The following is an 11708-nucleotide window of genomic DNA, read 5'->3' as shown; positions in this document are numbered from 1 at the left end:
CTCCAAAACATCAAATTGCAATTTCCGAGTCTCATAAATCTCTATGAAATGCAAATGGCCATTACACTCACCAAAGTACCTATCCACTGCCACAGGCAAACCGGAATACTCGGCATTGTTCCGAGACACTCATGATCAACATCAAAGCGTAAAGAAGAAGACCCATTGACACTAATCCAATGAATCGAGCCGTTCCAAAAGACCCCACGAGTAAGCCGCATATCAGATGAGGTAGCTAAGGTATTGTAGGGGTTCTTTTTTACTAGGTAATAAAATAGCAATAAAATAGAGATATCAGGAATACAAATACGAAGGAAAACAGAGGAGATGCTCAGTGTAGGAGGAGGAGGAGAAGAAGACCAACTATCAAGATCAAAATGGTGGTAGGGCGAGTATACAGTATTTCATGACAGCTTTTCTTCCTTTTGGGAGGTTTTTTTTCTTTCTTCATAGGACAGTGCCATTTATAGATCCAGATTTCATTGGTTATTATCCAATGGTCCCTTCCATGCATAGTTTTTCGCATGCATCACCCCCAATCCGGATTACGTGAGTAATCCTGAAGATTTAGGGGTCTGAAGGGTCTAATCCTTTCCTCGAGCCTTGTCCCATGTTGCCATGTCACTTCTCCCCTAATCAGGGGCATTAAATGTTGCTTGGCCGTCGGTTGGTCAAGCCTGACATAGCATTAATTGTGATTTTAAGGTTTGCTGTCACGACGTGTATAATCCCATCATCTTGTTAATTGGGCCTTGCCGAGAGCGAAGGCACCTCTTGACTTCTCATCCACCAATCCAAGATCCTCCTAAATTTCCCAAACATGGATTCCTATAACACAAAGATATTACCTTCATCTCGTGCTAAGGAGCTCCGATCTTTCAAAACAGCATCGTCTGGCGTAACACCAGGATTCGGGATATTCGAGAGTCAGTCTCTCGAGACTTGATGGGCCTGGTGTGGCGCCAGGACTTGGAATGCTCGAAGATCAGCTTCTCGAGGCTTATTGGGCCTGGAGCGATACCAGGGCTTAGAGTGCTCGAGATTTGATCTTTAGAGGCTTGATGGGCCTGAAGCAATGCCAGGGCTTAAAGTGCTCGAGATTTGATCTTTCGAGGCTTGAGGGCCTGGAGCGATGCCACGGCTTAGAGTGCTCGAGATTTGATCTTTCGAGGCTTGAGGGCCTGGGGCGATGCCAGGGCGTAGAGTGCTCGAGATTTGATCTTTCGAGGCTTGGGGGCCTGGGGCGATGCCAGGGCTTAAAGTGCTCGAGGTTTGATATTTCGAGGCTTGAGGGCCTGGGGCGATGCTAGGGCTTAAAGTGCTCAAGATTTAATCTTTCAAGGCTTGAGGGCCTAGATTGATGCCAGGGCTTAGAGTGCTCGAGATTTGATCTTTCGAGACTTTTGACTTTTCAACTTGCCACGGAGGATTTAACTAGGGTTGTATTGACTTGTCAACGTGCCACATCAGCCTCTGATAAGTGACGCCCACAGGTATCCTTATATGACCTCCAAGACCGAGTCTTTGATGAATATATATCGATACGGTAACGATATGAAGAAGTAGTACGAACGCAAATAACCTTATAATGAACAGATTTGAATGGAGCCAAACTAATACAGAAAACAACCGAATATGAAGTTCCAGTGAGAGGTGGAAGTGTTGAGTATTGCTTGGTGGTGGGATTGTATATATAATAATTAGGAGTTGTGTTTCTGCCAAATTTTGGAAAACCAGAACAGAGCAACAAGCCATTGCAAGACTCTAACATTTTGATACCTGAAGCGAAATTGAGAGATCTGAAGGGGGCTTTTGAAGGATTGTTGTTGCTAAACGAAACGAACTCGAATTTGGACTCGAAGGTGTTTTCCCGGAGAAAGAGGCCTGAGGGTCTGACGTATGGGTATCGCAGAGTGTGGAGGAGAGAGAAACGGGAGATGGAGATGAGAGAGAACCAGTGTCAGGACACGGACTTGAACCGGATCAGAGACCTAAGGGGCGTGCGGACAAGGATCTCCGTCAAGAGGTCATCGTTGCTGGCGATTGTGGCGGCGGCTGACCACTGCGTTTGGTGGCAGTCCTCCTCCGGTGAGGAGATTTTGTTGTCGCTGCTTCTGATCGGTGACACTTTTTTTTGGGACATTGGATAAACAAGGGAGAAAAGAAAAGAAATGATAGTATTAGCTAGGAGAGAAGATAAAAGAAAAGAAAAAAAAAAAAGGATAGTAATAATTTTTATTCGTGTTTGGATAAATAGGAGAGAGAAGAAAAATAATAATAATAATAATAATTATTCTTGTTTAGATAAAATAGTAGAGAGAAAAGAAAAGAAAGGATAGTGACCAACATGGACTTAGATGGATGTTTTGTTCAAACTCCATTATTGCAAAATTGTTACTGGATTTGTCAGATGTCTTTACAATCAGTCAACATGAACACCAAATTTTATCAATATCACCATACTTATACTGTGATATAGACCAATACTTGAAACCATATAGAAAACATTCTTAACCAACCACCATATATAAATCTGGGTTTTATGACTTTAACACTGTTTTTAACACATTTCAATGGTTTCAACTTTGGCCCTTGTGCTACCATTTTTTATATATCCTATGATCATTTTTCTCTAAGATATTAACAGTAGGAAACACATTCAACTGACATGAATATATCAATACAACAATGAGAAGACTCCAGTATTATCAAACCAAGTTGGTACACTTGAACTTGACCACAGAGAAGCACCCTACATGTCAAAATGTCATTTAACACACTTACATTTCCAGTTTAAGTATTCAAAATAGGAGGAAAGAAAGACGATATGAACCCAAAATATAAATTTGTCAAAAAAGAGAGGCTATGACGGCATCAGCAAAATAATATATAATTGGGACACAAATGAAATTACATTTCAGTATGTTAATTTTTAAAGGGTATTTTTAGTATTAGCAATTTACAACTTATTTCACTATCCTTTCTCTCCCTATCTTCTCAAATTGGGAGAGAAAGCCAACACGTTCCCTCCCTATCTCTCCCTATCCCTCCCTATCTCTCCACTTAATCTACCCAAACACACCATCACACTATCCTCTCTTTTCTTTTCTCTCCCTATCCCTCCAAATCAACCCTACCAAACACACCCTACAATACTAGTAGTAGTAGTAATAGTTGCCAATATAATTGCACCTTGGAACCCCTCTCGCTTGAAATATAGTAATTACATTCTTTTAAATGGTTACGATATTAAAATTGTGCTTTAAAATAATAATATTTTTTAATGTGTTTTAAAAAGGGATAAAATTTTATGTCAGGTTCAAAATTTTCAAAAATATTTAAAAATATATATATTTTTCAATTACCACATAAAAACTTTAATTTTCAGTTGTGTCAAACAGTACCTAAAGCACCACCACTTGCTTAAATAATTAATAATTTTTTTATGGACTTAAATCATAAAACCTACAGTACTATTATATTTTTTTTGAACTGTTAAGGGATTTTTAAAGGACTAAATTACTGATATACCACTTTATTTTAAAAAACAAAAATTCAAATTTTACAAATTACGACATTATTGTCTTGCATAAAACCAATAAAAATAAAAATTTATAGCATATGGTTGGTACATGGGTAATTTTGTTACTAAAATTATATGGTTGGAACATGTTCTTGCAGGGGTAATTTTGCCACTAAAATTTGATTGCCAATGCATGTGAAGACCACGTGCTAGGTTAACGTCCCAAACTTAACAGAATTGGGACAAAGTGATAACTTTGTAATACTGTTAAAAATTTTAACAATAAATTAGGATTTTATGATTAAAAAAAATTTGTTAGCATTGAAGGTTTTATGATTTAAGCTCTTTTTTTTTATATTAATTATATCTTTTATGTATTGTGTGATGCAATTCAAGCTCAAGGAATGATGCCTAGAGGACCAAACCATTAAACTTTGTTTTGCTCCTATAAACCTATTCCACAAGGGCTAAGACATTACCCTTTGAATCATTGGACATACACCAAAAGAATCAAACACAACCAAAGCCACTTTTCGAGTACACTGTCCACAATTCAAACCCCATAAATTTCAATGTCTCCACTAAATTTTAGCAGCAAAACCCTACAATAATCAGCCTTGAAATACAACACTGCTATGTTAGGGCTTCAAAATAGAAAATTGAAGAAAAAACACATGGTTTTGGCCCTGCTGAAGTAAACTTGAAAGGTTAAAAAATACTGTAATAATTTAAACTTGAAAATATGAAACTATGATTTATCTGTTCGCCTAAAATGCAATCACACAAATGATATGGTTGTGTTAACCAGAACAACTTGATTCTCGGCATAATCAAGCATTCAAGCCGAAAAGAATTTCATTGTTGATGCAAGCCAATTCTAAAGAGGTGGGAGAAGGAAGATAAAGCATTGGAGCTCACATATATAACAGCATTTCCCCGTGCCCTCTGAGAAATCTGGAAAACATACCCTCAAAGTTGCAAACAATTTGATGCAGAGGGAAAACTACAAAAACAGAGGGCATGCATGCAAGAACTGATATATAAGCAAGCATCCACAAACGATTTAAAGCCTAATTTACAACTTCACTCTAGTAAGAAAACACAGACTTCGTCCAAGTGTGGCAGAAGTACCTCAAGGCATCAAAAGTTGTCCCACCCTAAAGCTAGCAAGAATGGTTCAACGCAATAGATACACCAACACTACCAAAATCGAGCCAAGGCATATTTCATCGAGTATCATTGAAGACTCAAATTACTTTCTTTTCAAGTGTTTAACAAAATCCATATACTTTCCAGCACCAACAATGAATAATACATCCACTGATATAGCACTAATTCAAGATCTCAACATACCAGTTGGCATTATATCTAATACCATTGGTAAAGCTACCATAATGGGCATGAAATGATGACCGATGGTGCAATAAATCTCTCTTGAGGGACTTATTCCTCTATCTTACCAGAATCATCCCATCAAAGAAACCATCAAACAATACTATCTCTTAGCTTTATAAACTTATGTTACAAGTCTGTAAGTATTCTATTGCAACACTGCATAACTATCCATAGCTACAAAAATTGCTTTCAACCGTGAGAAATCATGACTCGCGGTCTATTTTGCCAGAGTTCCAACATTGAGTTGAATTTTTTTAGTAAATATTAGAGTGAAACTAAAAAGTATTGGTTGAATTATTAATCTTGCAGGGTCAATGGAAGGACTGGTAAGTATTTGACAATCCAATCAACATTGAGATCTCTCTCATAAATAAACTATAGTTCACCAATGGTCATATGTTTTTTTTTTTCCTAAATGAAAGAAATTTTTTGAAATTGCACCAGGCCAATGGTCATATGTTAAGAGAAGTTATAGACCAGAATTAGTTAAATGCACTTACTATACTGAAATTTGACCTTGCAAGCTTTTAGCAATCATAGTAGAATATATAAAAAGTTTAAACAACCAATCCATCCAAACTACCATGGACAATATCCAGCAATGGTAGGGGAAAAAATTAAGAAACTGTGCATAACAGATTCAATAAGAAAGAAAAATTAATAATGTACATCACCAAAGTAACCTTGACAAAAACATCATAAAACAAAAGCGTGAGTCTCTATGTAGACGTGAGCATCAAAATGTCCATATTGCAAAGTATACATTTTGTGAATTTTTTCAGGTGGCAAATTAAGAAGCTCCTTGAACGTATTATCCTTAAATTTATAAGATAAGACCTTACCGGGCAAGTGCAACAGCAGCAATGACTCATCTTCATCATCGTCGCGAACAAGACCAAGTACCGAATAATAAACCCTACCCCTCCGAACCATCTCTGGAAACTCATTTACAATTCCAACAAGATCAACATGATACTTCACAAACCATTTAGAGTAGTCCCTCTCCATCTCGAAAACATCAAATTGCATTTGGGGAGCGGTGAGACATTCCTTTATAAGATGCAAATGGCCTTTAGACTCCAATAAGTGCCCACTGTATATGTTATACCCAGGAAATAAAATCTCAGGCATTTCTACGAGACTCTCATGATCAACATCAAAGCGAAAGTAAGACCCAGTGCGACTAATCCAATGAATCGAGCTATTCCAAAAGACCGCATGAGTAGGCACCATATCAATATCATGTGTGGGCGAAAATGGATTACCCCGTAACCTCCAAGACCGAGTCTCCGATGAATATATATACACACTGCAATAATATATAGTACGGTTGGGGCCACCAAATAGATCCCGACTCCTACTACAAATGTAAATAACTTTATAATGAACAGATTTCAATGGATCAAAAGCCAAACCACCACCAAAGGAAGTGCCATATTCAGCTCCAGTGAGAGGTGGAAGTGATGAGTATTGCTTGGTAGTGGGATTGTATATATAAAAATTAGGAGCTGCTTTTCCGACCATACGTCGATAAGTACGGCAGAGCAACAAGCCGTTGCAAGACTGTAAGATTTTGATACCTAAATGATTATTCTTGAAATTGAGTGATCTGAAGGGGGCTCCAGAGAGATTGTTGTTGCTGAATGAAAGGAAGTCCAACTCCGAACAGGGGATTCGGTGGAAGATTAAGGGGGGCCTATTCTCGAGGAAGAGGCCAGATGGTCTGCGGTTTGGGCGTCGCAAAGTGCGGAGGAGAGAGAAATGAGACGCAGAGATGAGAGAGAACCAGTGTTTGGACACGGATTTGAATCTCATCAGAGACTTGACAGGCGTGTAGACGAGGATCTCTGTCAAGAGATCGTCGTTGCCGGCAATTGTGGTGGCTGCTGAGGACGGCGTTTGGTGGCAGTCCTCCTCTGGTGAGGAGATTTTGTGGTCGGTACCTGTGATGGCTAACATTGTTGTCGAGTCCTGAGGAGTAAAAGACTACTCTGCTACAAGTGTTGCGGTAGTCATAATATGCTGGTTTAACCCTGTTAGTTTAACCAAGTCATCAACTAGTATTTCACAGGGGAGCGGGCCCCACCATCATGTGTGGGTTGAGAAGAGAATGTATTCTCGTGTTGGTGGGCCTCATATGGAACATAATTTCATTATTCAAAGTTGTTGCCCGTGGTAAATAATTGTGGTCCCATCATTTCAGCAGAATACATCCAACTGTACAGCACTGTTCAATTTAATAGAAAAAAGTTTTAGAGGACTCAAGAATGATGCTAAGGGCCTGTTTGGAGTTTGTAGTGTAGTGTGGTGCAGTGTTTTAGCTAAGAACAGAATAAGTATTTTGTAGTTTGGTGTTCTGAAATGAAAACAAAACATATTTGGCGCGTTACAATTGTTTTGAGAATTTTAGAATAAAAATATGATAGAACATGTTTGGCAATGTGTTTCGTTCTAAGAATTATGAGAACAAAATATGTTTGGCAAAGTTAAAGTGTAACCAAAATCAATAAAAAAATATTATTAAATATGTTTGGCAAAGAGTGTTTTTAAATAATGTTTTAATCAATACATTTTTTATAACTGTATTAAATATAAAGTAAAAATTAATTATTGCATTATTTTAATATACAATTAATATAACATTTAATATATATATATATTGTTAAAAATTTATCTTAATTTATTATAAAAACCAATAAAATATATTCTAAATTTTAAAACCTATTAATGTTGCATATTATTTTGACAGCATTATTTCAATATCGAACTGAAATAAACTTTCAATATATTACACATTACATGAAATTGTATATATTACAGACATTAATTTCATAAATATTACATCATTTGTCAACATGCACAATAAAAGTGAGTACAAAATAAAATTAAACTAATATATTATATCATTTATCAACAGCCACCATAATCAACAACAACAATATGAGAAATAACATAAAGAATATAGTTATAGTAAGACAACAACAACAACCATTGATAATGTAATTTTGCCGATTTTGTTGAGCTTGCATAACAGCAACTATATCCTCCAACTCTTCCTCCACAGACCACCCACTTGCAGATGTTGGTGCATGTCATCCACCCATATAAATGCACGAGCATGTGACTAAATCAGAACAAAGACTTGTATATTATTATAGTGCACTTGTGACACACACATGTAGTTAAAAAAAAAATATATTAATTTAAAAAAAAAAAATGTATACCTCCCAAGCTGGACATCTATAGAATAAACGTCCATAATTCTTTGAAGTTGCAGCCTTATAAAGATTCATTCGACCCCTTCCACATGCACACGGTGGCCCGTCACCCTGTATCTTATACATGACTGCATATACAAGTTATTAAACTGATCCAAAAAAGTTAAAACAAAAAATTAAAATAAAATAAAAAAGATAATCATATAGTTACCACAACTTTTACATTTATCGAAACCGTAAATTAATGTTAAAATAAAGATTTTATAACAGTTATCCAAATCCATACAAATAGTTAAAATAAAGTAGTTGTTACAGCTATTCAAATACTAACAAATGGAACAAGTATAAAGTAGTTCTTACAGTTATCCAAACATGATAAACATGTAAATCCTTGTTCAATGGTGCTGACTTGCATTCCATATAGTATCAGCAATATTATCGCGTAGAATATCCATTGGTCGCGAACGAGACTGCGATGCATTAGGCGGAACATCAACTTCATCATCTCCAAAAATTTCATCTATCATCGCCTCCACAGTTGCATCATTAAATATTGGATCTACATGCGCCTCCTTTCTTATAAAGTTATGAAGTGCACAGCAGGCTAACACAATAGCAACTTGAGCTTCAAACTTATATGGGGGCATTTGCTTCAAGATGGGGAATCTCATCTTAAGCAACCCAAAACAACGCTCAATTATATTTCGTAATGACGAGTGCCTGTGATTATATATTTCCTCTCTACCTTGGGGTTGGCGAGAAGCTCTACGGTACTCTTGGAAGTGGTACCGTTGGCCCCAGTAGAAGGCCAAGAAACACGGTTGATTGGCATATCCGAAGTCCACCAAATAATATTTCCCTGCCATTTTACAAACTATAAGCCACGTTTTTTTACCATGATATTTTAAATAAGTATTGCAAAATTATAGCAAGTATGACATTTACCGTCTGGAGGCACCGTTGGCCCCAGTAGAAGGCCAAGAAACCCGGTTGATTGGCATATCCGAAGTCCACCAAATAATATTTCCCTGCCATTTTACAAACTATAAGCCACGTTTTTTTACCATGATATTTTAAATAAGTATTGCAAAATTATAGCAAGTATGACATTTACCGTCTGGAGGCATTGGGAAATGCAAATCCTCATTATTAATGGTCTCGTTCAATATCTTAGAATTATTAGCAGACCCCTCTCATCCTGCTACGACATACGTGAACATCATATTAAAATCACAAACAGCCATTACATTTTGTGTGGTATCTCTCTTCCTACCACAAAATGGTATTTGCTGGTCCACAGGCACGTTCGCATGGATATGAGTTCCATCAATTGCCCCTACGCAATACTTAAAAAAAGGGTGGTACTTTTTGTTCTTCTTTATATGGTTAGGAACTTCGCTAAAATCTGGGGCGACAATAATCTATTTCCTTAAATCACAGACGTTTTGTAAAACCGTATGGAAGTATTTTGAAATTGTATAGGTAGAGTGTTGAAATCTTTCTGCGACCACACGATTTCTTTCATTATGACCTAAAGTAAGCAAGAATATGCCAACTTGTTCATAAACACTTACACCTGTAGAGTCTTTTAATCCTAATGACTTAAACTCCCCACATAACTTCAAAAAAACAGTGGTGGTGGACATCCTGAAATTTTCAAAACATCAATTTTCATACCCCTGCAAGATCTCCATTATATACGATTTCCCAGTTAAAAGAGAATCCCTACAAGGTTGTTTATCGTAATGTTTCCTATAATACTCCAACATGCATGCCATTATGATGACACAATCATTCTCCTCATCACCATCGTCATACAAATCAATTATTGTCCTAATATCCATTTGTATAAGTCAAAATTTAATAAACGAGATTAATTACAATCATCCCAAGCGAAATACCAAATAATAAATAAAAGCAAGACAACAAATAAAGTCAAATTAGTTCATGAAATAGTTATATTGTCATGAGCTTCAAACCAAATAACATAAATACGAGTGTACTTAATATTACAATCAATTAAAGTCATAACAACACCAAATAAAAAAATAAAAGCAATACACCAACTAAAGTATACTTAATAGTACAGCCATCCAAAATCAAAATAAAAGCAACATACCAAATTAAAGTCCATTGATCCAACTAACCCTCTTATCATCACGACAGTCTTTAAGAAAGAAATCCCTCCAAATTTCATCATTACGTAACATCTGGGTGACCTTACCATATTGTTTCATATTAACGCCCTCCAACTTATTCAAAATATAACAACATAACTTAAAATCACTTTTTGTCTTGTCGGGAGAATTGAATTCAACCTCCACATTTCCTTCATTGACTGTAATCATATTAGATGATGAAGAAGTGACTATGGCCCTTTCAATTCGATCTGCTTTCTTTCTATCTCTCTCTTTCATATAGTGCATGAGCTCGCTCATTGTGGAGGCAAAACTCTCTCTCTTTGGTTTTTTACCACGAGGTCCAGGAGAAGGACTGAACTCATGACCGCTTCACTCAGCAAAATCATCATTAAGGTCAAATGAGGTATGTATGCCTGCATGGTGTGCGGGGGCTTGGTTCATAATGGGTGGACTATACGAAGTATGAACATGTGCACCTGTAGCGTGTGTGCCTCTAAATATGGTGGTGAGCTTGTCAAAATGATTGCATGGCTTCTTTCGATACTTACTATATTGGGCATTCACCTACAAATTATTAAATTACTATTAATATTAAGATAAGTATACTTTTTTGTAAAATCAACAGACATTTATTTTAATAACTAACCTTGATCAATCTACTCTATCTTTTTTTTTCAACTATAACCATACCTGTCTCAGCATTGAATCCCACGTATGTTTCTCCTAACAGACTCACAAACGCTTTGTAGTCTGTTCTCAAGTGGTTGAATTTACTCTTAAGTTGTTTCAGTACAAGATTGTTGCCTATATGGACCATCATGCCTTCTAGTATATTCTTCCAACCAATTGCACTAAAAGTTGTGTTACTCCGATTACCAGCCTTCACTTCTTCCTCCATACAGATGATGAAAGCTTCAACCTGATAATCATCCCATACTAGTTTTCCATCATCGGTATTGTCTGTAAGGTCCTCTATTTCTTCTCCCACCACATTGTCAGCATTGATATCCATCTAATTACATAGTTTTAATAAAAATGTGTTAAAAGGGTTATACATGCTCTAAAACTCTCCATCTTCCCCATTACCAAAATCTTAAATCGCAATACATAAGAGATATATAGATAATAGTGTATTTGTTTTGTTAAAATAAGTAATTAGGGAAGTTTTGACTATTAAAATAATTTGATATATTCAAACTGTATAATTTTAGGAATTTTAACTTTATAAATTTAGATTTATGGAACACAGAAACAAGTTTGTGATTATTTTCTTTTGCTCTCACCCTTCAAATTTAAGAGAGTTTATAATTTCCTGTTTGTGTGATTATTACACCTTTTTTTTTTTTTTTTTTTTTTTTTTAACTCTGTCTTTTTGGCTTTCTCTTTTCAGATATATCTATATAATTCTCGATAGATAACTTGGTAATTAGA

At 36.1% G+C, this 11708-nt stretch overlaps 1 protein-coding gene across 1 annotated transcript; it reads right to left on the bottom strand.

Annotated features, from left to right (window-relative positions):
* Positions 1 to 5428: 5428 nt before the first annotated feature.
* On the bottom strand, positions 5429 to 6940 carry LOC132279358 (F-box protein At5g07610-like). Its single transcript, XM_059781317.1, has one exon. The coding sequence runs from the start codon at positions 6875 to 6877 to the stop codon at positions 5615 to 5617; it is 1263 nt and encodes a 420-aa protein (XP_059637300.1). The 5' UTR covers positions 6878 to 6940; the 3' UTR covers positions 5429 to 5614.
* Positions 6941 to 11708: the final 4768 nt, after the last annotated feature.

Source organism: Cornus florida, unplaced genomic scaffold (genome assembly GCF_030987335.1).
Source record: "Cornus florida cultivar Cherokee Brave unplaced genomic scaffold, ASM3098733v1 CherokeeBrave_3.0.0_Hap2_Chr10, whole genome shotgun sequence".
In the NCBI taxonomy this organism is placed as follows: Eukaryota; Viridiplantae; Streptophyta; class Magnoliopsida; order Cornales; family Cornaceae; genus Cornus; species Cornus florida.
Note: the sequence above shows the minus strand (reverse complement) of the source record. Positions and strands in the feature narration are given on the sequence as shown.

Excerpts from the sequence above, each read along its gene's own strand:
- LOC132279358 (XM_059781317.1), bottom strand. The coding sequence starts at position 6,877 with ATGTTAGCCATCACAGGTACCGACCACAAAATCTCCTCACCAGAGGAG.